Below are 22,962 nucleotides of genomic sequence, written 5' to 3'. Positions count from 1 at the left end.
AACTAGTTTTCTGATAGAAGGGATCAGATCTCCACAAGGTAAACCAAGAGCTTCTGTGCAACAATCTTACTATTCTCCATCCTCCTGGTCCTCTGCCTGCCTGGATCAGTAGCACCCACATTCATTTTGGGGGTGCATTTGTCTCTATTTCTTGTGTCTGGAGCCCTTTAAACAGTGCTTTTATTCTAATTTGCTGTGAGCAGGAGAAATCTCTTATCCAGCAGCAGGGTGATGAAATAAGAAGGTCACACGTTAGGAAGAGTTCAGACAACTGGGATTTTAAAATCTATTTCCAGAACAAAAGAAATGTGAAATCCTAGTTGCTGAGTTATTTATTCATTCTTCTCCAAGGCCCCAAGCCTTCCCATTTCCAGGGCTGTGTAGACTGGAAGCAATTATATTGTACAGCTTGGTCTGGGAGGTCTATGGGAATGCTGATAGTTTACATTTACATATTAATGCTGGAAAACACTTAGGGGAAGGATGACAAGAGTTCTCAGGCTTTATTAATGATGATAATGAAAAAGATGAGGAGGTCCTTGTTGCAATGCTCAAGTTTGGAATTTTCTCTATAATTTTCAACCCTGCATCAAGCCCAGTAAGACGATCTTTCCTCTTTTGGAGCAGGAGATGGCGTTGTTTAGTGTTTTGTCTTGTACTTGGCTGATGACTGTTCCCTGGCAGCATGCCCACCATCCAAGGTCTAACATGGACAAAAGCAAAGCTCTTTGGGTTCTCCACATTCTGACCATGTTCTCTATGGCCAGTCCTTCCTTTATCCCTTCTTAACTCCATAGAACAAAATCTTTCCATGATATGTTAAAAAAGCAAAGACAAAAAGCTGAAATTTTTTCATCTTCCAGTTTTTTGGGATTTAATTTAAAATCAAGCCTGTTTGGGAATGATTTGGGGTAAGAATTCCTTTAGCTAAGACACCTGGAACTGCATAACTGGAGAGTCATGAGTCAGTGTTAGTGGGGCAGGGCCAAGTTCTAGTCACATTTAAAACTTTCAAAGGGAGTGAATTGTCCTTTAACAAGAAATCACTTCTCACTCCCAGACACACACACACACACACACATGCTCCTGTGCATAGACATATATAAATGAATAGAAAACAGTCAAAGTTTGAAAAGTCTTTAATGACTATGGTTTGCATAGGATGTTATCAGCTTTTTAAGGTTTCTCTTTATTGAAATACCAGATTTGTAAAGACAGACTCCCCAGCAGAGTACATGGCACAGATCAGACCATTAAACAAAAGCTATCTCTCAAAAATTTTTCCACTATGTTCTCACCTGGGCAAAGACTTTAGGGAACTCTCATCTCAAATGTCATTGAGAAAGAAGTGTCAAATTTGCCAATGGTAGCTATCTCCCCTCATCTGAGGGGTAAGCAGGGCCTCAGGGCTTCTTGTTTCTCTGGGCACTACAAACCTGGCTATTTCAATCAGTTGTCCAACCACGGTTATTTTAAAGGAAAATCAGTGTCTGAACACATTTGAGGGGACACTCAGACACTTTCTAGCTGTCTGACCGTGGGCAAGTCACTTTACCCTGTTTGCTGAGTCTTTGCCCTTCTGACTTAGGAACTGTTACTAGGACAGAAAGTAAAGGTTTAAAACAACAACAACAACAACTCACCCTGTCCCCCCAAATCAGGTTTGAGAGCTGAATGATTAAAGCCAAGCTATGTCTCAGAAGGTCATGAATTGAACTGAAAAAATCTGGGAGGACCCAAATCCCCACAGACCCCCAAGAGGGTTTGGACGAAATCTGTTCCTCATTTTCTTGGCTGTGATAAGAGCTTAAAAATCTTGTTGCTGAGGAATGATCCCCAAAGCAGACAGTGATTAGCACAGAGATGCCAATTAACAAGCTGGGCTGGGTGTTTCTACTCAGTTTACCATAGCCTTTTGGGGGTGAGGAAGGCGAGTAGGGAATGTCCATGAAGAAAACACAAGCCAAATGGGGCTAGGAGCCACAAACCACTAACCCCAGAAAATAAGGATTCTGATGACCGGTTCTAAATAAGACAGAATTTCCATCCATGAACAAGAGCAGTTTAAAGTCCATAGAAAGCTCCAATAGGTATTTGAATGTGCAAAAAACACTAGGTAGGGAAAGGAGAATCAAGAATGGAAATAGACCAAAAAAAAAAAAGAGAAAGAGCTGAGAATGCACATGAAAGCTAGCAGGGCAAGATAGGAATCTGTGCAGTGTGGCAGCTCCCTGTGGATGAGCCCAGGGCTACAGCCACAGGTCACACAGGGCAACCCTCTCAATGCCCCTTCCCACTGATTCCTTGGCGAGACAATGCAGGACGTTTGGGGACTCCAGGAGGCTCCCACCAACAGGGCCCCCATTGTTCCCTGCTCAAAATTCAGAGCTACAATGGTTCCCATTCATACAGAGAGCAGACAGGCTGCTGGGATGTTCTGTTTTTTCTGGGATATAGTTTTCCAAAAACCCAGGCTTTCACAAATACCTTTCTTAACTGCATAGAGTAAGACTCTATAAAGACATCATTCTCAGGGGGACTGAAGGCAGATGGTGTATGTAGTAGGGAGAGAGAAGAAACAAGGAGTTTGGAGATCTGAGTTCTAATCCTGACTTCACCACTAATTTTGAACAGATCATTTAATTCCCTTAGAGCCCAAATTTCTTCCTATGAAATAGGGCTGTCAAGATCACTGAGGTTTCTTGAGTTGGGAAGACCTAAGAGGCCCTAAGGATATGGAAAAAGCAGTAAGCCAATTCAGCATAGGGAGGAAACAGCTGCCAGGGGGAAACAAGCACTGGTTCCTACTTTTCTTGATTCCCCATCAGCATAAGCAAAAAAGGAACCTGAATGGAGATGTTCAGAGAAATTTATTCTAAGGGGAAGACTCTCCCTCTTCCCTTTTCTCTGGTCCCTTCCACAGAGACTCTTCTAAGGTAAGATTCTGGTGTGTTTTTTAATGAGACCATCCATCCATGCATACTACACATCTCTCCCCCCACACTCATACACACTAGTGAATTACTGGCCAGAGCCAGAGGACACCTCCATTATGCCTTTCTCATGCTGGTAATTCCAGGCTCTCTAGAGTTCTCAGAGATGACTTTAGATCCGCGGAAAAAAACAGAAATGTGCCATTTGTACTGTGACCAGCGCCCAGGGACTCTACACAGCTCCTCATCATTTTTTCGCCTTTTCTACTTCAAAACTTGCCAAAGCGAGGACTTTGTCCCCAGACCCTAAGGAAGGAAGAAGGCAGATCATAAACAATCCAGGGCTACCTGCAAGAATGCACAGCTTGAGATCCATGACCTTGCCATGGTGCTTCGGGACAATGCCCTCCTACACCTCCCTCCCCTGACCCTAACTAACCCTGACACTCCTCTAGCTACAAATAATGCAACTGTGGCTAGAGAACTCAGGATGCAAGAATGTCTTCACAATCTCCAGATGTGGGACACAGAAAGGGGAAAACAGAACTGAAATCTTTTAGCCCGCTTCACTCTTATGGTGCCATGTGCATGAGTGCTGGGAGTATGTAGGAGTGAAAACACCTTGCTTATAGGAGAGCTGCAGTATCTCCTAGCAGGTGCTGAGAAAGAAGGGAAATGAGATTGGTTTTGAAAAGACAATGACTGGGGTTTGACACTGCCCTTGGGGAAAGGGTCGCTGGTTTGCCTCGCTGTACTAACCCTTGGGCCTCAGAGAGAGGCAGAGACTCACCAAGGTCAGTGGAGACTTTTTCAAACTGGCTGAGGGCGGCACCTGCATTTGTGGACAGGAAGGCCTCATCGTCAGAAGTCAGCTATTCCAAAAAGGGAAAAACAGCCCATTAGAAGTGTTGTAAGGATGTGTGCGCGCGCGTGTGCGTTCATCCACTCCTGACACCCCACCCCCTGCCAATTCTGCTTTGGCTCAACATGACAGACCCCTGGGAAGCTTCTCCCAGGAGACAGCATGGAGCCAATGGCTTTGGTATCTGAATCCAGCCTCAGCACTGTGCTTAATATTCCATCCCAGAATTAACTGCAGCTAGTGTTTTGTTGAAACAGACTATGGACACAGGTACAGACCTATGGAACTAACATTCATTCAGTGCCTCATCTAGGGTTGGTCAGCCCTTTGCACAAACCCTATCTCATTTCTTGTCTTTTGAATAACCCCAAAGACAAGTCTAGGCATTATGGTCCCTGTTATAGAGCTCTGGGAGCTAACGCTGAAGCTTCCCAAGCACCAAGGGCCTAAAGTGAGATTCTAGTCCAAGCCCTTCTTCAGTCCAGGTTTAGTGTTCACTCCACAGGGAGGGAATGAATGAGAAAATTCATTCAACTGAACATTCAACATTATCACAAAACTTATATTCTCTCTCTCTCTCTCTCTCTCCCTCCATCTCTCTCTCTCTCTCTCTCTCTCTCTCTCTCTCTCTCTCTCTCTCTCCCTCTCCCTCTATCTCTCTCCCTCCATATCTCTCTCTCTCTCTCTCTCTCTCTCTCTCTCTCTCTCTCTCTCTCTCTCTCTCTCTCCCTCTCCCTCTCTCTCTCTCCCTCCATATCTCTCTCCCTCCATATCTCTCTCTCTCTCTCTCTCTCTCTCTCTCTCTCTCTCTCTCTCTCTCTCTCTCTCTCTATATATATATATATATATATATATATATATATATATATATATATATATATATATATATATATATATATTTTTTTTTTTTTTTTGGAGTAACAACTATGGGAGGGTGGCTATTCCCTAACCCCTCTATCCCACAGAAGTAAAATCACATACAAAAACTTTGGCACCAAATTTAGCACTCTAGGACAAAAAGCCGAGGTTTTCTTTTGTACTTAAAAGCACCAAATGCTGGTGTGGTGGTACCTTTTCTCCAAGTTTCCGCAGGGCAGTCAGTATCTCCAGTTTCTGTTGGGTGTATATATCTCTTTCCAATTTTCCAACCATCAGGTCTCTGTCCATCTAAAAGGGAAAAATACAAGGGAGACAGTAAGTATTCAAGCAGCTTCTTTAGAAACAAAAACACAAAGAGCACAAAAGCCAATTTTCTGTTCTGATTTAAAAGAAAAACTTCATCGGGGCAGGGAGGTAGAACAGTGGAAGAGTGCCAGGACTTGAATTAGGAGGACCAGGGTTCAAATCTGGCCTCAGATACTTTCTAGCTGTGTGATCTTGAGCAAGTTGCTTAACCCAATTGCCTGGCTCTTTCCACTCTTCTGGCTTGGGACAGATAGTGCTTATTAACTACTCTAAGACAGTATGTAAGGTTTCAAACAAACAAACAAACAACTTTGTGGATGACTTGCTTGTGAAGATGAGCTATTCTAGGGCTGACTACTACACCCAGGACCAGGGTCTGCACACAACCATGACTGATAAAGTGTCCATCCTACCAGCCCCCATGAGGGCAAGGTTTCTAGAGTAGAGAACTAATAGCCCAACAGTCTTATGGGAAGGACAACAACTATCCCTCCACCCTGGTACTCATTTCATTTGACTAAAATGTACTGTACAGGTATAAGGGCAACTTGAAATCAGATCTCTTGAAACATATTTAAAACTATTCTAATTCCTGAATTTTCCTTAACTGGTTTAAGCACCTCAACTCCATTTAAATCTATAAAACAAGTGAAATACTTTTTTTTTTAAACCCTCACCTTCTGCCTTAGAATCAATACTGTGTTCCACGGCAAAGGCGAGGCAATGGGAGTTAAGTGACTTGCCCAGGGTCACACAGCTGGGAAGTATCTGAGGTCAGATTTGAACCTAGGACCTCTCATCTCTGGGTCTGGCTCTCAATCCACTGAGCTACCCAGCAGCCCCCCAAGTGGAATACTTCTTAAGTGTTATTAATTATACTTGTACAGTTCTTTGAGATTCTTAGAGAAGAGATTTCATATAAGTATAAAGTAATAACACAGTTAATACCTCACCACTAGAAGTTGCAGAAGGGGCTCCATAGGTGAAAAGCCTGTGAATTCTGGCCTTAGGGGTGCAATAGACAGAAGCCATCTTATTATGACGAAGCTCTCTATTGATTGAGCTTCTGGGGAGTCATTTCTTTTTTGTGGAACAAGGGACATAATTTTTCAAAGTAAAATTTTAAACTTTTGAAAAAAATTTTTCATACACGTAGAAATGATTTTTGACAATTGTTTTCTGACATTTTACAATTCAGATTCTTTCTCTCCCTTCCTAATAGTCTGATAAATTTTGTATTTACATCACCTTTCTTTTATTTCTTTCAAACCCTTACCTTCTGGTATTTATAGTGTCCAATATAAGCAAATGTATTATTAGGTTTCTAAGAGACAGGGAAAGTTTGGCTAAGTTATTTACTGCCCTCATGGGGCTTATAGTTTAGTAAGGGGATGATACGTTAAGAAATAATTATGTAACCTACTATCAAAAGTCCCTCCCATAGAGACTGCTAGAGCCACAACACAAAAATCACATGATTAACAAAGTGCTATACACGAACTTAGAAGGAAAGCTGTTCATGGAGGGGAAAATCAGGGCAGGCTTTCCAGAAGAGAGAGCATCTATGTAGGGCATTGGTGGAACAAAGATTGAGAGGAGGCATGACACTAAATTTGTCAGAAAACTGTCAATGTTAGCTCCAGAGACCTGCTTCCAGAGCTCAAAACATCAAACTGGGGAAAACCCGGGTTTAGGTGTAGAAAGGGACAAACAATGGTTATACCACTAAAGGGCAAACTTTACCTCTGCTAATCTTGTCCGAAGCTGCCCTGGCTGTTTCTTTGCAAACAATCTGATAACTTCAGGTGTTTTAAAGGCCTGGCTGATGGCTGCCTGGATGGCCTGGAAGCACAAGGAGACAAAAACTTGTGAGAACATCTCTGAAGTGCCTCAATGACTATGAGAGTCAAGCACAGCTCTTGGTCCTGATGGGGGCCAAAGAGCTGCCCACCTGGGCTATTTTCCCCTGGCTCTTCTCCCATTACAGAGCTCTGCTCTGATAGAAAGGACCGATGCATCTAGAAGCACTGGCTGCCTTGCTTGGTATATACAAAGACATTAGCTGTTATATATGGAATTTCACACTTATAAAAGCACCCATTCACAATTCCATTTCAAACCTACTTCCAAATACTAACATGCTTACCAGTTGCATCCCACTCAATTCATCTACCAAAGTCATGTTTCCAGACATAATTTTCTTCAGCGAATCATTGAATTCACTTAGCTGTTCCAAAGTTTCTTTTTTAGTTTCTTCATATTCATCTGTTTCAAGTTCTTCTCTGAAAGAGATGTAATGAACCACATCAACTTGCAGGATGGCCTAGAGAAAGTTCTCTTCTAATTATTCTTAGTAAAGTAGGAAGGCAACAGAATGACAAAGAGGGTCTGGCCTTGCTGGCCACAAGGCAAGGTGCTTGGGACAAGTCAGTTTACTTCTCTGACCTTCAATTTTCTAATCTGTTGAAAAAAGCTCAAAGATTAAAAAGCATAAGAATAAATGGAGTCACCCACTATTTGATAAAAACTGCTGGGAAAATTGGAAGACAGTATGGGAGAGATTAGGTTTAGATCAACATCTTACATCCTACACCAAGATAAACTCAGAATGACCTGAATATAAAGCAGGAAACTATAAGCAAATTCAGTGAATATAGAATAGTATATTTGTCAGATCTTTGGGATCTTTATTTATTGCTTTGTATAGATAGGAGGACATAGAAAGAGAAATTCCATTTAAAATAACTGCAGGATGAACCCAAGGATTATATGAAAGCAATGATAAAACACTTTTCACACAAAATCAAATCTAAATAACTGAAAAAGTATTAACTGCCAGTAAAATAATAAAATAATAAAAATTATGATGTTATCTAAATAAACTTATTCAGTGCCATACTAAACAAATTACCAAAGAATTAATTTTATAGAGCTAAAAAAACAAAGAAACAACAAAATTCACTTGGCGGAACAAATGATCAAGGATATTAAGAGAACCGATGAAAACAAAATGTGTGGAAAACTGACAAGCAGTTTGGTAGAAACTAGGCACAGACCAACATCTTACACCATAAACCAAGGTTTGGTCAACATGATTTTGACATAGGTTGATATTATAAAGAAATTAGGGGAGCATGGAAAAGTGACCTGTTAGATCTATGGATAAGAGAAGATTTTTATGACCAAAAAAGCAATAGAGAGAACCATGGAAGATAAGGTGTATGTTTTTTACTACAGAATTAGAAGTTAGCAAAGAACTAGGAACCATTCTTCAATTGACAAATGACCAAAGGATATAAACAGGCAGCCTCCAGAAGAAGAAATAAAAACTATCAATGGTCATATTAAAAATGTTCTAAATAATTTATAATTTAAAAATGCAGATTAAAATAACTCTGAGATACCACCTCACACCTATCAGATTGGCTAACGTGACATGCTTCATAAACTATTGCACAAATGAGAGTTTACATTACTAATATAATATTATTTGATAACTCTGGGACCCAAGCCAGGAACTTTGTTTCTACATTATTGCCTGTATTAATGAACATTCAATTCAACTACTGTGTTACAAGAAATGATAAAGGGAAACTTGGGAGAAACCTGGGAAGACTTGGATGAACTGATACAGAGTGAAGTGAGCCAAACCAGAAACACAATTTATACAATAATGTTAATATTGTAGAGATAGTCAACCTTGAAAGACATAGGAACTCTGGTCAATATAATAACCAATGACAATTGTAGATACAACATGCTGTCATTCTCTTGATAGAAGATGATGAATTCAGAGGGTAGACTGAGACATATTTTTGGACATGGCCTGCTTTGCTTGACTATACATGATTGTAAAAAAGGGTTTGTTTTTCTTGCTTTCTCAAATAGGAGGTAGGAGAGAGAGATTGAGGGTCTAAAAATAAAATTTAATCTTTAAAAAAAAAATCACTCAATTTAACAATTACTTCTTAAATGTCTACTGAGTATGTTAGGCCAGAGGGAACAAAGTAGTTCCTGCTCTAATGGTGCTGACCATTTAGGAGGACACAACATAGACACAGGTAACTACAACACAAGCAATGTATTAGAAAAGTATAATCAGCAAAAGCTTCCTGAAGGAAGGATCTGGCCTGGGAAGAGAGTTTTATAGGGGGTACAGAACTTCCAGAAGCAAAGATGAAGAAGGGGAAAAAGGATTATGGGCATAGAGAAGAACATGAAGGAGGGGAATACACTAAGCTTTATCCAAAGATATTTCATTTTCCCAATTACATGTAATAATTTTCAACATGTTTTCTGAAATTATAAGATCCACATTGTCTCCCTCCCCTCTCTTGAAGATGATAAGCAGTTTGTACACTAAGCTTTAAAGGGAAACAAGGCTTCTAAGAGTTGGAGATGAGGAGAGAGGGCATTCTAAATATGAGACCTGGCTTAAATGCAAATGTGCAGAAGCCAGATGAATGCTGAATTCAGAGAACAGCTATTGTCCAGTTTGGCTAGAATTCAGAGTGTTATGAAATAGGGCTGGAAAGTTTGTTGGAAGCCAAACTATGGAAGACATTCAATGTTATGTGATAGTTTATACTACATCCTCTAGGCAAAGGGAAGCCACCAAACATCTGAGAGCATTATGTGGAGAATGTATGCCTAGAAGAGATAAGAGAAGCAGAGAAATCTTAAGAAGGATACTGTGGTATATTTCAGTTAAGATGTGAGAAGGGCCCAACAACTACTTCTTAAATGCCAGTTGGACTTAAAAGTCAGTTGGAACTTTATGGTGATTTTAATTAATATAGAGGGAATTAAGGAGAAGAGAGAGAAGGAGGGCATAGGATTTCTCCCACCTGGCCTGTGCCAAGGGAAGTTCAAAGACCTTCACCACGAGGTCTTTGAAGACAGAGGCTTTTTCTAAGGGGATAGTGTTTGGAAGGTAAAGGAGAAAAGGATCAGCCTAAACTCCAAGAGTGCTCAGCTAAGATGCCTCACCTGAACTAGGGTACTCAACTTCTCCCAGTACAGTATCAAGGAAAACTCACCACCAAACCTGGACAATAGCTGGCACCACACCAAGATGCCGAAACGCATAGCACGCTGCCAGCCAGAGCCACCTCTCCACGAAAGACCCCAGAGATAGGAAGTGACGTGAAATATATAGATAGTTTTTACATCACTTTCCTGCATCTCACACGTACCAATAGTAGCTTAAGCTTGACTTAGGACAGCCCAGGGGTCTGTCAGTTATTTCTGATTTGTCATTTGCTAGCATATGTCAGTCATAGGCCATCCTCCTAAATACTTAATCCTTAAGTATGGGTGTAGACATTCCTGTTTTTGTTAGACTAAGTAGGGTGGAGTAATCTAAAGTTCACACTGTAGGAAGAGAAAGGAGACTGAACATAACAGATATTTTGGAGGCAGAATTAATAAGGCTCAGCAAATAATTAAATGGGATCAGGGAAAGGGATGACTCCAATATTATAAACCTGGGTGACTGGCAGAATGGTAGTACCCTTAGGAACTAGAAACGGGTGAAGACGATGACTTCTACTCTCGACCTATTGGGTTTAAGATTTTTACAGGCTATTCAGGGGGAGACACACCTAGCAGTTCCCCATTGTAAATGGAAAATAGAATTCAAGAATTGCTTCGGGGGTCCAGCCTCCCATAGGGGATGGGGTCTTGGAGGTGGGGCGGTGTCAGCAGAATGATGAATGGGATATAGCCTCCCCCCCCAAACATTATTTTATTTGGTCAATTTCAAATATTACTTCTTGGATACAAAAATCATTTTCTTTTCCTCCCTCTCCTCCTGCCATCCCTCCCATAGCCACCGCGCAATTCCACTGGGTATCACTTGTGTCCTTGGTCCGAACCCATGGGACATAGCTTTCATATTCAACCCGCAGCACAGGTTTCACAGGAAAAGCTGCTCCACCTTGACTGAGGCTTGGCTTTATTTTATACCCTCATGGTCACATATCTACTTGGCACACAGTTTCATTTTCAACATACATGTTTCCATAGTTCTTAATAACAGACGTGAAGCCTAAGGAGATAGTCAATAAGAACACTGTTGCCAAGTGCAGGGTCAAAGGGTAGGATCAACATGGCCCAGTTTTAGGTTGAGAAATTTTGAGCACAGATTTGCCAGAAGTTTTATGCCTAGAAAAGAGGGTCCTATCTAAGTGGGTACATAAGAATTCTTGGGTTTAACTTTGTAAGTGGGATCTCCTGGTGATACTCTGGGGGGACAGAGTGGGACATCTGTATTAACCTTGCAAGCATGTTGCTCTCATATATTCTTCCTGGGGCTAAGTAAGAATAATAATCATAGCAATTCCAATAATAAGAGGATGTTAATAAGGAAAGTCACTCAGGGGGGTTGAATGGGTACCTCATCTTTCCTGGGGGCTGCTTTCCCAGTTTCCATGTGTGACAATGTCAAACAGCACGGTCTTTGATGGTTCCTGGCAAAGAATGAGATTAGGAGTGGCTTTCTGTAGATGTGATGGTTCAAGTCACATGGGTCAATGAGAAGACAAAGCTTTTTATAATCCACCTCGATTTATGACTGGAATCTTTACTGAAGGTGGAGCTTTTCCATAGCAGTGACAAATGTCTGAGATTTCTTCACCCTGGAAATTCACTGAATGCCTGGACTTCTCACATGAGATGCCTCCTACACCCCTGTGCCTCCTCCTGTTATTCTCCCAGAGAAGAAATATCAGATTCCCTCCAGAGATACCATTTTAAGGAAGATACCTGGCTAAGTTATTTCATCATTCTTGGTTTTCTGGACTTTCTCTACTATGCCCTTTGCCCAGGTACTATGTTCCTACCTTCAAATAGCTTACGATCTAGTTTTAGGAGTTGACATTTTTCCATTGTAATAATGTGAAATTTTGTTAATACTACCTGCATTCTTCCAGATCTTGCAACTGTTGCATTAGTCTGTCCAACTGTTCTTCTAAATTCTGTTTTAATTTACTTGTCTCTGTCTTTCCTCTAGAAGCCATTTTAATCTTTTCATAGAAAGCTGAATAAATGCACCTAGAAAATAAGAACAAAATTGATCAGAGTAATTGTGCATATGCATTAAACTTAACATTACCTAAGTAATTCCTATCATCATTTATGGAAAATAAAGTTTTAAAGAGTTAATTAAGCAAGAAAGAAATCAGGATGCTAAGGCTAGAATTCAGGGTTGAATATCTGAGGCAAAAATAAAGCCCACTTATAGAAGAAAAAAAAATAAAACACAATTATCCCTACCACATCAGAACTTTCCCCATCATATTGAGTGTTGGCATAAGAAATTAAATGGAAAAACTAATGCATACTCTTAAAATTTTTTAAAAATAAATTTCCACATAAGTTTTCCAAAGTTATATGATCCATATTGTCTCTCTCCCTTCTTCCCCCCAGCAAGGCTGACCAGCAATTCAATCTTGGTTATAAATACATTATCACAAATACATTTCCATATTATTCATTTTTGTAAGGGATTAATCTTATAAAACCTAAACCCCAAACATATACCCAAATAAACAAGTAATAAATCATATGTTTTATCTGCATTTCTACTCCCACAGTTCCTTCTCTGGAAGTAGATAGCATTCTTTTTTATAAGTCCCTCAGAATGATCCTGGATCATTGTATTGCTTTTAAAAGCAAAGTCTATCACATTTGATTTTTCCACAATATTGCAGTTGCTATGTATAATGCTCTCCTGGTTCGGCTTATTTCACTCTGGATCAGTTCACGTATTTCTAGTTCTTTCTGAGATCATCCTGTTCATCATTCCTTATAGCACAACAGTATTCCATTACCATCATGTATCACAATTTGTTCAGGCATTCCCCAATTGAGGGACATCCCTTTAGTTTCCAATTCTTTGCCACTACAAAAAGAGAAGCTATATTTTTGTACAAACCCATTTTCAAAAAAATCTCGTTGGGATACAGAATGGAGATGAAAGCATACAATTTTTCACTTGTTTATTTGGGTATATGTTTGAGGGTTTTGGTTTTATAAGATTACTCACAAAAATGAACAATATGGAAATATGTTTTGCATGATAATCCAAATATAACCCAGACTGAAACACCTGCCAGCACTAGGATGGGGAAGGGAAGGGAGGGAGATAAATTTGATCATATAACTTAGGAAAACTTCTGTGGAAATTTATTACATGTAATTATTTTAAAAATTAAAATTAAAAACAAAGAAATCAAGTGGGAGGAAGCTAGGTGGATCTAGTCAGACCTGGAAATGGGTAAAACTGGGTTCAAATATGGCATTAAATCCTAACTGTGTGACCCTGAGCAAGTCACTTAACTTCTATTGCCTAGCTCTTATCACTTTGCTGTACTGATTCAAAGAAGGAAGGAAAAAAGGAAGAAGGGAAAGGGAGGGAAAGAGGCAGGAATGGAGGGAGGAATTTGGGGGGAGTTTTGCCACAAATGAAATGCAAAGGCCAGGAGACAACACAGAAAAAGTTTAGAAACCCAGAATGGCATATTTAACCCAAAATTTACAATAAGGTACAATAAATATCCCATAAAAGAAAAAGTTCAGATTTCTCTAGTATAAAGGGTCAAAAAATTTTATAGATTTTCCAAATCATGAGGGTGCTATGCCACTCGCCCCTGCCATGTGGAAAGGATAACCGTAATGAGATATGAAGCATGAAAGTAACTCTTCATAGTGGAACTGATAAAATGACTTGGCTGAGTTTATGAAAACTGAATTTACATCTATATTCTAGGAACTCACTGCAATAAAGCAAAATACATAAAATACCAAATCATGAATTAAAAAAAAAATTTAATGTTTTCCACAATTACATGTAAAAAGTTTCCAACATTTTTCACAGAATATTGAGTCTGGGATTATCTTCCTCCCTTTCCCCTAAACCCTCTCTCCTCTCCCCTCCCCCCCCCTTTGAGATAGTAAGCAATCTCCATGAATAATTTATTAGAGAGTTATGTACATGAGAGAGCTTCAGAAATATATGGAGCTAAAATGGGCTTGAGAGCCTATGTATTCCAACTAATTCATTTTACAGATGGAAAAGCTCAGGCTCACAGGAGTTAAGTGACCTATAAAAGTCATCCTTGAAATGGCAAAGCTCAGATCCCATATGTCTTGTTAGGTAGATTAGAAATGGGAATTCAAATCAAGAGACTTGAATCAAAACTGTTGAAATTGAAATCCATTTTCTCTACGTGAACTTAAAAAAATTTGCACTAACCCTGCACCAATTTGTGAGGTAATCTATGTCAAACTAATGCAGAAATGTTATAGCTACTACATATGGTACATTGTGTCTAGAAATGTACATTTTCTACTCCATTTGTTGATATTAATGAATTACGGAATGAAACTGAAAAGTCTGCCCAAATTTGAAGCATTATGGGCAAAAGGTTTAAAGGATCAATATTTGAATTTCCTGAATCAATTTCAGGGAAAACTTTTTTTGGAAACTCCAGCACCTTTTTACCAATGGTAGCTATTATTATTCTTGAATTAGATGATGGAACTATTTCTATCTAGAATGATCCATAAGAAAGCAATTCAAGAGCACCCCCTAGTATTCAGCAAAAGCATTACAACTTTTACCAAAACCCCCAAACTGATTTTCTGAAGTAACTGCCTGAATGAGGGCATCACAACTGCCACAGTCTCTGCTCTGAGATCCTTGCCTAGTGCCTATTGGCTTAATTTGCAAAGTCATCAGGCTCTGAGTCACTAAGAAGAGAAATTATTCCTTAGGACTTCAGACTATGAGTTTTTAATCTTCTGGAAAGCCTTGCTCTGGAGCCAACAAATGCGATCCATTCATTCAAACAGCTCAATGTTTGAATCTCCTACAGTGCTTGTAATAAATCAAGCTACAGATAGGCTCAATGACCTCTAAGGGCCTTTCTGGCTATAAAACTCTGCCATTTATGATGATGAAACAAATGGGAAAGGGTTAGCTTGGGTACAAAGGACTTGGATAAATCATGGTCAGCATTTAAGTGCCTATTTAAGTATACAGAGCACAGAGCTAGGTAGGCACTGGAAGTTTTAGAAAGGATGGAGGAAACTTGGGCTCTGACCTAAACTTAAAAATAGTGACAGTATTCAATGAATTAGAGACTGAGAAAACAAAGTTTTAGATCTAGAGTGGGTGGGTAGTCATTAATGACCAGAGAAAATTCCTGAAGAAGCATTTCAGCTGGGCTTGAAAAGGAAGGACTTACATAGGCAAGAAGGAGGGAAAGAGCAAAGAATATAAGCAAAGGCATCGGGAGGAAGAGAATTCCTTGATTTTATTGTAAGGGTGCTACACTAGCATCAGTTAATCAAAGATTTTTATTAAGGGTTTATTATGTAGGGGAAGCCACATGGCTCAGTGGATAGCCAGGTTTGGAGATGAGAAATCCTGGGTTCAAATCTGACTTCAGTCACTTCCTAGCTGTGTGACCCTGGGCAATTCATTTAACCCACTCTACTCTTTTGCCTTGGAACCAATACTTAGTATTGATTAATGGAAGGTAAAGGTTTTAAAAAAAGGTGGCATCTACAAGACCTGGCAACTGATTAGATCTGGGGAACATGGACTGAGGTTGCAAACCACAAAATCTAGAAGGACTATATTTCTATGAATAAAAATAAGCAAGACAGGTAGAGGAATGGATTTATAGGGGAAAAGAAATAAGCTGTTTTGGACACATTGATTTAGAGAAACCTGGGATGGGGTGTGCAAGTCCAGAAGGCAGCTGAACAGGAAGAAATAGAACTCGGGAGAGAGAAAGGCTGAATCTGTACTGATGGAAGGCAAAAGTACAGACGTGGTTTCATGAGGCAATTCTCAGGAGAGGAAGTACAGAGGAGGGAGCCCAGGGCACCCAGGGTATAACCACAGAAGCTGCAAAGGGAGTCAAAAGAACCAAAACAGAGCAATGGTCACAGAAATCCAGGAAAGAGTGTTCAGGAGTCAGGGGTAGTTATCAGTGTCATATGCTCCAGAGAGTTGGGGGAAAAAAGAGAAAGGCAAAGAGAGCACAACCATGAAGATTATAAGTTAAAAAGCATTAATTAAGCATGTACCATGTGTCAAACACCATGTTTAGCATGGCAACACAGGGATGAAAGGAAACCAATCTTTGCCCTCAAGGATCTTCTTGTGGGGAGACATCATGAACATATACCAATAGGTAAAAAACACATAGAAATTAGGTACAAGATAACTTTGAAGGAAAGGCACCCATAGCTGGGGAACCATGAAAGATCTCTAGCAGAAGGGGCTCCTTGATTTGAGTCTTCAATAAAGCAATGGATTCTAAGACAGGAAAAAATCATGTGACAAGTAGGCATGGGGGATGGATAGAAGGATGGGTGAGAGAGCTCAGTGTGGCTGGTCTGCAGAACATGTAGAGAAATTATGTGTACAGGTCTTTAAATGCCAAAGGAGTTTATATTTGATCCTAGAGGCAAGAGGGAGCCAACACAATGTATTGAAAAGGGATGTAAAATGGTCAAACCTATGCTTTATAAAAACGTTTTTTTGTAAGTTTTTTTTTTACCTGTGCTTAGCACAGTATTTGGCACATAGCAGGCACTTATTAGATGGTTATTGACTGACTGAATCAAAAGCACTGTGTGAGACTAGATCACTTTTTATGTAATTTGTACAAAAGCAAGAAGTCCTCATAGAACTGGAGGGACAGATCCTTAGGAGTTCAAAAGGCTGGGGCAAGCATGTACACCTTTGAGGAGCAAAGTACCCTGGACTGTGGTGGAGATGGAAGATATTAGTGAAAGCTCTATAGGCATTTTGGACTCAGGCTGAAATAAGTCTCAATTCTTTCTCCAATTTACCCTGCTCTTCCCATGACTGGCTATCCAAATACATTATAATATAACCTGCTGCTTAGTTACCCCAATGTTACCAGGAAACTGAATTTTGCCTGAAACACAAAGAGGCCAGGGATTAATCAGAGGAGATAAAATATAAGGTTAGACAAAGAACTTGAACATTGCCTAAGTGTTAGGGATTTCCCTAATTAGGGACTCTGAGAAATTGACTTAATTCAGAATTTTTCATCTAAAATGAACTACCTAAGTTAAAACAGAGAAAAACCAAGTGAACCTTAAGTAACAATTAGATTGTCCTCTCAGCTTAAAATGAACTAATTGTTGTAAGGGTGTTATACAAAGCTCACCTTTGCAGGCTTTTCTTGGTTCTCCCACAGGCTAGTTAGTAGGGCCTACCCCTCAAAGGTTACCTAGTATCTGCTTAGGATGCATTCGTGTACAAGTTGTCTCTTACAGAAATCTAACCTCAGTGGCAGCTAGGTAGCACAGTGAATAGATGGGAGAATCTGGTTTCAAATGTGGCCTCAGATACTTTCTAGCTGTGTGACTGTGGGCAAGTCACTAAACCCCCAATTGCCTAGTCCTTGCTCTTTTGACTTTAGAGTTGTTACTAAGACAGAAAGTAAGGGTTTAAAAAAAAGTAAGCTCCTTGAAAGCAGGAATCATTTCCACTTTTTCTTTGTACCCTTAGCTCAGTACTAGGCACACAGTATGTTTATGGTCCACTTGACTGGATCCTGTGACTTCTTCTACCAGGGAAAGAATAAAAGCGATGAAGGAATAGATACAAGAAGAGAAAAAGGAACAAGACTTCTAAGGGGAGAGTACAAGTTAACATTGAACTAGTTAAGCAAACAAAAGATTCTAAAGAGAGAAAAGTGAGATCAGAGCACCAGTCTGGGATAAGTAGGTGGAGTGATTCAAGGCTGCAATGAGGCCAAACAAAATGGTTTAGGATAGGTAAGGCAAAGGAAGAGATAAAAAGCCAGGAAGCTGACAACCCTATGAAAAAAAAATTAATACCCTGTATAGGCTCCAAGGCAGAAGAGCAGTAAGGGCTAGGCAGTAGGGGTTAAATTGTTTGGCCAGGGTCACACAAGCTGGGAAGTTCCTGAACTTCCATATTTGAACCCAGGTCCTCGCTACTCCAAGCCTGGCTCTCAATCCACTGAGCCACCTAGCTGCCCCCAATTCTATAAAATCTTAAGGTTCCTTCCAGCTTTAAAATTTAGTTTTGACCTCATATAGATGTCCCTAAAAATGTCAAGTAACTAAGTGGTTGAACCCTGATCCTCCCATTTATCTAACATCACTCTCCTGACCTCAAGACAAAGGTAAAGCTTCTTTCTTCTACCTTAGTTCACATAATAATATCTAAATTAGTTAACTTATTGTGTCAGGCACTGTGCTAACTAGTTTACAAAAATTCTTTCATTTGATCCTCACAACAATTCTGGGAGGTAGGTGCTGTTACTAAAACCCTTTTACAAATAATAAATAACAGCTAACTCTTATATAGCATTTACTATGGGCTGGGGCAGATAGGTGACATAATGGGTTTAGTACTGGGCCTAGAGTCGAGAAGATCTGGATTCAAATCCAGCCTCAGACATTTACTAGCGGTGTGACCCTGGACTAGTCATCTAACCCCAGTGCCTAGCACTTACCGCTCTTCTGCCTGGAACCAATACACGATATCATAAGACATTAAAGAATGGTTAAAAGAAGCAAACGGAGCACCAGGCCTGGGGCAAGACCAAAAGAACTAAACAGTCCCTGCCCTCTGGTAAGGGGTGATACAGCAGCACGCACCGCCCCCATCCCACCTCCAGTGTGCCACGAGGAAAAACGTTGGACGGAGCGAACAAAACCTGAGGAAGGCGGTCCCGGGTATGGGCTCCAGGCTAGGAAAAGGCATGGAGGCGGGAGAATGAAGGTCGAGTTGAGGGAATGGGCCTTTCGGGTTCTCCCGCCAAACCCCCCCCCCCCGGATGTTCTGCCTCAGACCACCCGGGGGGAGGACCCTGCTTCGGGGGTAACTCCAGGTCGGGGAGCCTGGAGGAAACGCAAAACCCCGGTGGTCGGGCCATTCAGCCGACCCCGGCCCCGCCTACCTGAAGGCTCGAGCCGGACAGTCACCGGAGCGGGGAGGGAATCCCGGGCAGGGCCCGCTTCCTGCGCGTGTGCGCTGACGCACTTCCGGCGGGCAGCCAGAGAAGAAACGAGGCAGCCAATAAAAAGGCGGCCGTCTTCTTGCGGCTATGGTGGTGTAGAGGTAGCAATCTCGTACCTCCGGACTGGGGCTGGCAGGATTAGGACCCGCCGTCACTACTGCTGCTGCTGCTGCTGCTACTGCTACTGCTACTGCTGCCGCCTTCTACTGAGGTGAGATAGTCTTTATTGAAAGATGCGTCTCCTTACGTGTTCGGATGGGAGACCAGGAAGACCCCATTCCCCCAATCCAGCGCAAGAGCCCCTGTCCAATCAGCGGCGGGCTTATGGGAATGCGCGCACTGTTAAACCTAGTAGGCTCTGTGGAGAGGAAGAAGCTTGAAGGCAGTCGCTTCATTCACTTCTCTGTACACAGCGCTTCCACCCCAGCGCTTCTCACGATTCCTGGCACTTAGTAGATACTTGATACATTATTTGGCTAGTAGGGAATAGGGCCTGAATGCAGGTGCCCCTTCAATTCCATTTACAGCTTTAGAGGTGCCTGAAGCACAAATTGTCGTTTGACCGGGATTTCCCGGCCAATAAGTGTCAGAGGTGGGACTGGAACCTAGGTCTTTCTTGCTCTATAGAAGCCGTTATAATAATGCTTGCAGATTGATCGATTGGGGATACAAGGGCAAAATTGTACCAGACTCTTCCCTTTGAAGAATTTGCAATCCAAGTTAGGATACAAGTAAGATATATACACATATTCAAAATTGTTCAGTCGTGTGACTCTTCCATTTATTTCTCCATTTGGGGTTTTCTTGGCAGAGACACTGGAGTGGTTTGCCATTTCCTTCTCCAGCTCATTTTACAGATGAGGAATTTGAGGTAAACAGGATAAAGTGACTTGCCCAGGGTCACCTAGTCAGCGTCCAAAGTCAGATTTGAATTCAGTGAAGTTGTCTTTCCGATTCCAAGCCCTAGTGCTTTATCCACTTTGCACCTAGCTGACAGTATCACTGCCCCTTCCTGATTGATCTTGGTCGAATTATTTCCTCTCCCTGAGCCACTTAGCTGCCATATATATATGAAATCAAAGTTAGTTTGGGGGAGAGGGCAGTGGGAGTTGGGGAAGATTGGGAAAGGTTTCTTCCAGTCGAGACTTGAAGGAAACAAGGGGATTCCAAAGGTTGGAGAAGAGTAAGCATTTCAGGAACAGGGGTGAACCAATGCAAAAACACTGGGTTGCTAGATAGAAATACAAGGCAAGTTGTTTGGGAGACAACATATGAAGGAGAGAAGTGTAAGAAGACTAGAAAGAGGACAATTGGGTTGCCCAGAGAGTCGAAAGCCAGGCCTGGAGATGTGAGATCTTGGGTTTAAATCTGGCTTCTGGCACTGGCTCTGTGATCCCGGGCAAGGCTCTTAACCTTCATTGCCAGCCCTTACCACTTTTCTGTGTTGGAACTCATACTTAGTACTGAATGTGTAAGGGTTTTTAAAAAGAGAAGACTGGAAAGATAGGAAGGGGCTAGGTTGTAGAGGGTTTTAAATGCCAGAGGATTTTATATTTGATCTTATAGATTAAAGGAGCCACCATAACTTATCAAATGGGAAAGGAGCATCAGTAAGATCACTGGCAGCTGTGTGGAGGCTGGATTGGAGACAGATAACAGTTCTTAAGCACTTATTTTGTGCTGTGAGAGAATAGACACACTAACGCTAATTAGGAGGCCTTTTAAGTAATCTAGGAAAGAAGAGTTGAGGTGCCAGATGGAGTGTTAGCTTTGTGAATGGAGAGAGAAGGATGGATGGGAAAGAGAGATGTTGTGGAAATAGAAATGACAAAATTTGAGGAGTCTGGATTTAGATCTAGAAAGGATCTTTGGGGTCATCTAATCTAACTTTATCATTTTACTGAAGAGGAAACAGACCCCAAAAGTTTTAAGTTTGTCCAAGGTCACTTGGAGGGAGTAAGAAGCAGCAGATCAGTCCTTTGACTATCAGTTTAGGACTTTTTCTACTATAACTTTTTATATGAAGAAGTTATGTGTAACTTCCTTACTTTTTACAAGTGATGAAACTGAATCCCTAAGAGGAAAGAAGCATGCCTCAAGATCATGCATTTAGCAGAAGTGGACCCTCAGAAAGTCTTATGGCTCCAAATGTCTTTCACATGAGCTTTCTTATACTCATTTGTCTCTTTCCCATTCTTTTTTTTTTTTTACATAAAAATCCCTTTTAATTCTTAAAAAAGGAAACTAAATTATGCCAAAAGGAACCATAAACAGCAAACCAATTAAATTGATATGCCTCAAGTGTCTTAGCATCAAAATTTATAAAGGAAATATTGACTGAACACCAACATGTAAACAGTTATACAATATGGATAGGAAATTTCAATGTTTTTGTTTTTGTTGTTTCTTAAACCTTTGCCTAGTATCAGTTTTAAGACAGAAGAGCAGCAAGGACTAGGCAGTTGGGGTGAATTGACTTGCCCAGGGTCATGTAGCTGTGTGTCTCATAGCGTCTTTGGTCAAATTTGAATCCAGATCTTCCTGATTCCAGACCTGGTGCTCTGTCCAACTGTGCTACCTGTACTCTGCTCACCTCTTCCTCATTGTTAAGGGCTATTTGTGGCAATTTGAAAGCAGTTCTTTGGTTAGGCCTTGATGTCCTAGGTCTAGCTCTAAATCTTAAGATTCTCTGACTAACAAGGTTCTGGACATCACTGAGTTTTTGTTCTGGTCAAACTTGAATGATTCTACTATGTCTTTGAGAATGTACTTTTTTTTAAAAAACCCTTCCATTCTGTTTTTGAATCAATATTAAATATCATTTCCAAGTCAAAAGAGTGGTAAAGGTTAGGCAATGGGAGTTAAGTGAAGTTGGGGCCACAAAGCTAGAAAGTATCTGAGGCTAGATTTGAATCTAGGACTTCTTGTCTCTAGGCCTGTCTCTCTCTCCCCACTGTGCCAGTTTGCTGCCCCTGAGAGATTTGTTTGTTTGTTTTTTTAAACCCTTACCTTCTGTCTTGGAGTCAATACTGTGTATTGGCCCCAAGGCAGAAGAGTGGTAAGGGCTAGGCAATGGGGGTCAAGTGACTTGCCCAGGGTCACACAGCTGGGAAGTCTCTGAGGCCAGATTTGAACCTAGGACCTCCCATCTCTAGGCCTGACTCTCAATCCACTGAGCTACCCAGCTTCCCCCTGTTTATTTTTTACAAATGTCGTTCATAATTCTTCTTTACTTTGTTAATGAAATGTTTTGTAGCATTGTTGTTTGGCCATGGTGCTCTCCTTGTCCACCTCAGAGTAGACTTCATTGGTTGAAGTGTAGAATGACTTGCAAAATGCTTTAGATTGAAAGGTTTTGCTTGGGTAAAAGGAAAGCTGTTAGGGCTTCTGTACTTTTATTTGTAGCTGTTTGAGGAGGTGGAATTGCCTGAGCTGGCTGAGTCATGTTAAAGAGGTGCCAATGTCGATAGTTTGGCAGATGAACATTAAAACTAAACCTGGAAATGAGGGGTCAGTAATGCTCTTGAGTAATCTTTGATCTTATTCTTACCATGTTGCTGCCACTATCATAGTGAAAGTAGAAGCTGGCAGAGGACTAGCACAGTTTTATTTGGAGAGTCCTGGATTCACAAAATAAATCTGGGTCTTTGTGACTGTCTAGAATGTCTCACTACAGCACTCCATTTAATGAAGTGGACTAACTTGGTGGCCTGTGCATTGAAATCAGACCATTATTGCCTGTTTCTTCTCCACTGGCAAGTGTGTACTTTGGAATTGTGTCGAGGGGATCTTATCCCCTCCCCCTCCTGGAGGACTGACCTGTCCATCCACATTCCCTAAATGCCAGAATTTGTGTCCCTTACAGGCTGTATGTTAATTAAAGGAAGGGGGCAGGTCTTTTCTGGGCTTTTTGCTGCTTGGACGCACATGGGGCTGGAGA

General features: G+C 41.0%; 2 protein-coding genes across 8 annotated transcripts in view; one reads left to right on the top strand and one right to left on the bottom strand.

Annotated features, from left to right (window-relative positions):
- NMNAT1 (nicotinamide nucleotide adenylyltransferase 1) overlaps positions 1-22,962 on the top strand; it is an 87,884-nt gene that overhangs the window by 16,736 nt on the left and 48,186 nt on the right. Inside the window, exon 1 of one of the 3 annotated variants that reach the window (XM_056795803.1) lies at positions 18,779-19,233. The exons of 1 other annotated variant lie outside the window; for it this stretch is intronic. In XM_056795803.1, the coding sequence (XP_056651781.1) occupies positions 18,779-19,233 (455 nt within the window). Of the gene's footprint in view, positions 1-18,778; positions 19,234-22,962 lie in introns of those variants that run through there. One more of the 3 variants, XM_056795807.1, reaches the window with a different exon arrangement.
- On the bottom strand, positions 315-19,090 carry LZIC (leucine zipper and CTNNBIP1 domain containing). 5 transcript variants are annotated; one of them, XM_007491602.3, is made up of 7 exons: positions 18,963-19,090; positions 11,899-12,033; positions 7,127-7,262; positions 6,724-6,822; positions 4,867-4,962; positions 3,724-3,805; positions 315-703 (listed from the first exon to the last, which is right to left on the bottom strand). In XM_007491602.3, exons 2-7 carry the CDS (start codon positions 11,997-11,999, stop codon positions 579-581), a joined length of 639 nt encoding a protein of 212 aa, XP_007491664.1. In that variant the 5' UTR covers positions 12,000-12,033; positions 18,963-19,090; the 3' UTR covers positions 315-578. The 5 variants fall into 5 exon arrangements, with proteins under 5 accessions (XP_007491664.1, XP_007491663.1, XP_056651787.1 ...); XM_007491601.3 differs by lacking the exon at positions 18,963-19,090 and adding an exon at positions 18,720-18,847; XM_056795809.1 differs by lacking the exon at positions 18,963-19,090 and adding an exon at positions 18,516-18,624.

Source organism: Monodelphis domestica, chromosome 4 (assembly GCF_027887165.1).
Source record: "Monodelphis domestica isolate mMonDom1 chromosome 4, mMonDom1.pri, whole genome shotgun sequence".
Lineage (NCBI taxonomy): Eukaryota > Metazoa > Chordata > Mammalia > Didelphimorphia > Didelphidae > Monodelphis > Monodelphis domestica.
The sequence above is the reverse complement of the archived record's forward strand: the minus strand, read 5'-3'. Positions and strand labels throughout refer to the sequence as shown.

Excerpts from the sequence above, each read along its gene's own strand:
- LZIC (XM_007491601.3), bottom strand. The coding sequence starts at position 18,766 with ATGCCTTTTCCTAGCCTGGAGCCCATACCCGGGACCGCCTTCCTCAG. Across the intron at positions 12,034-18,719 it reads CCCGGGACCGCCTTCCTCAG|GTGCATTTATTCAGCTTTCT; the intron begins GTTTTGTTCGCT and ends CTTATTTTCTAG. Across the intron at positions 6,823-7,126 it reads AATTGAGTGGGATGCAACTG|GCCATCCAGGCAGCCATCAG; the intron begins GTAAGCATGTTA and ends TTGTGCTTCCAG.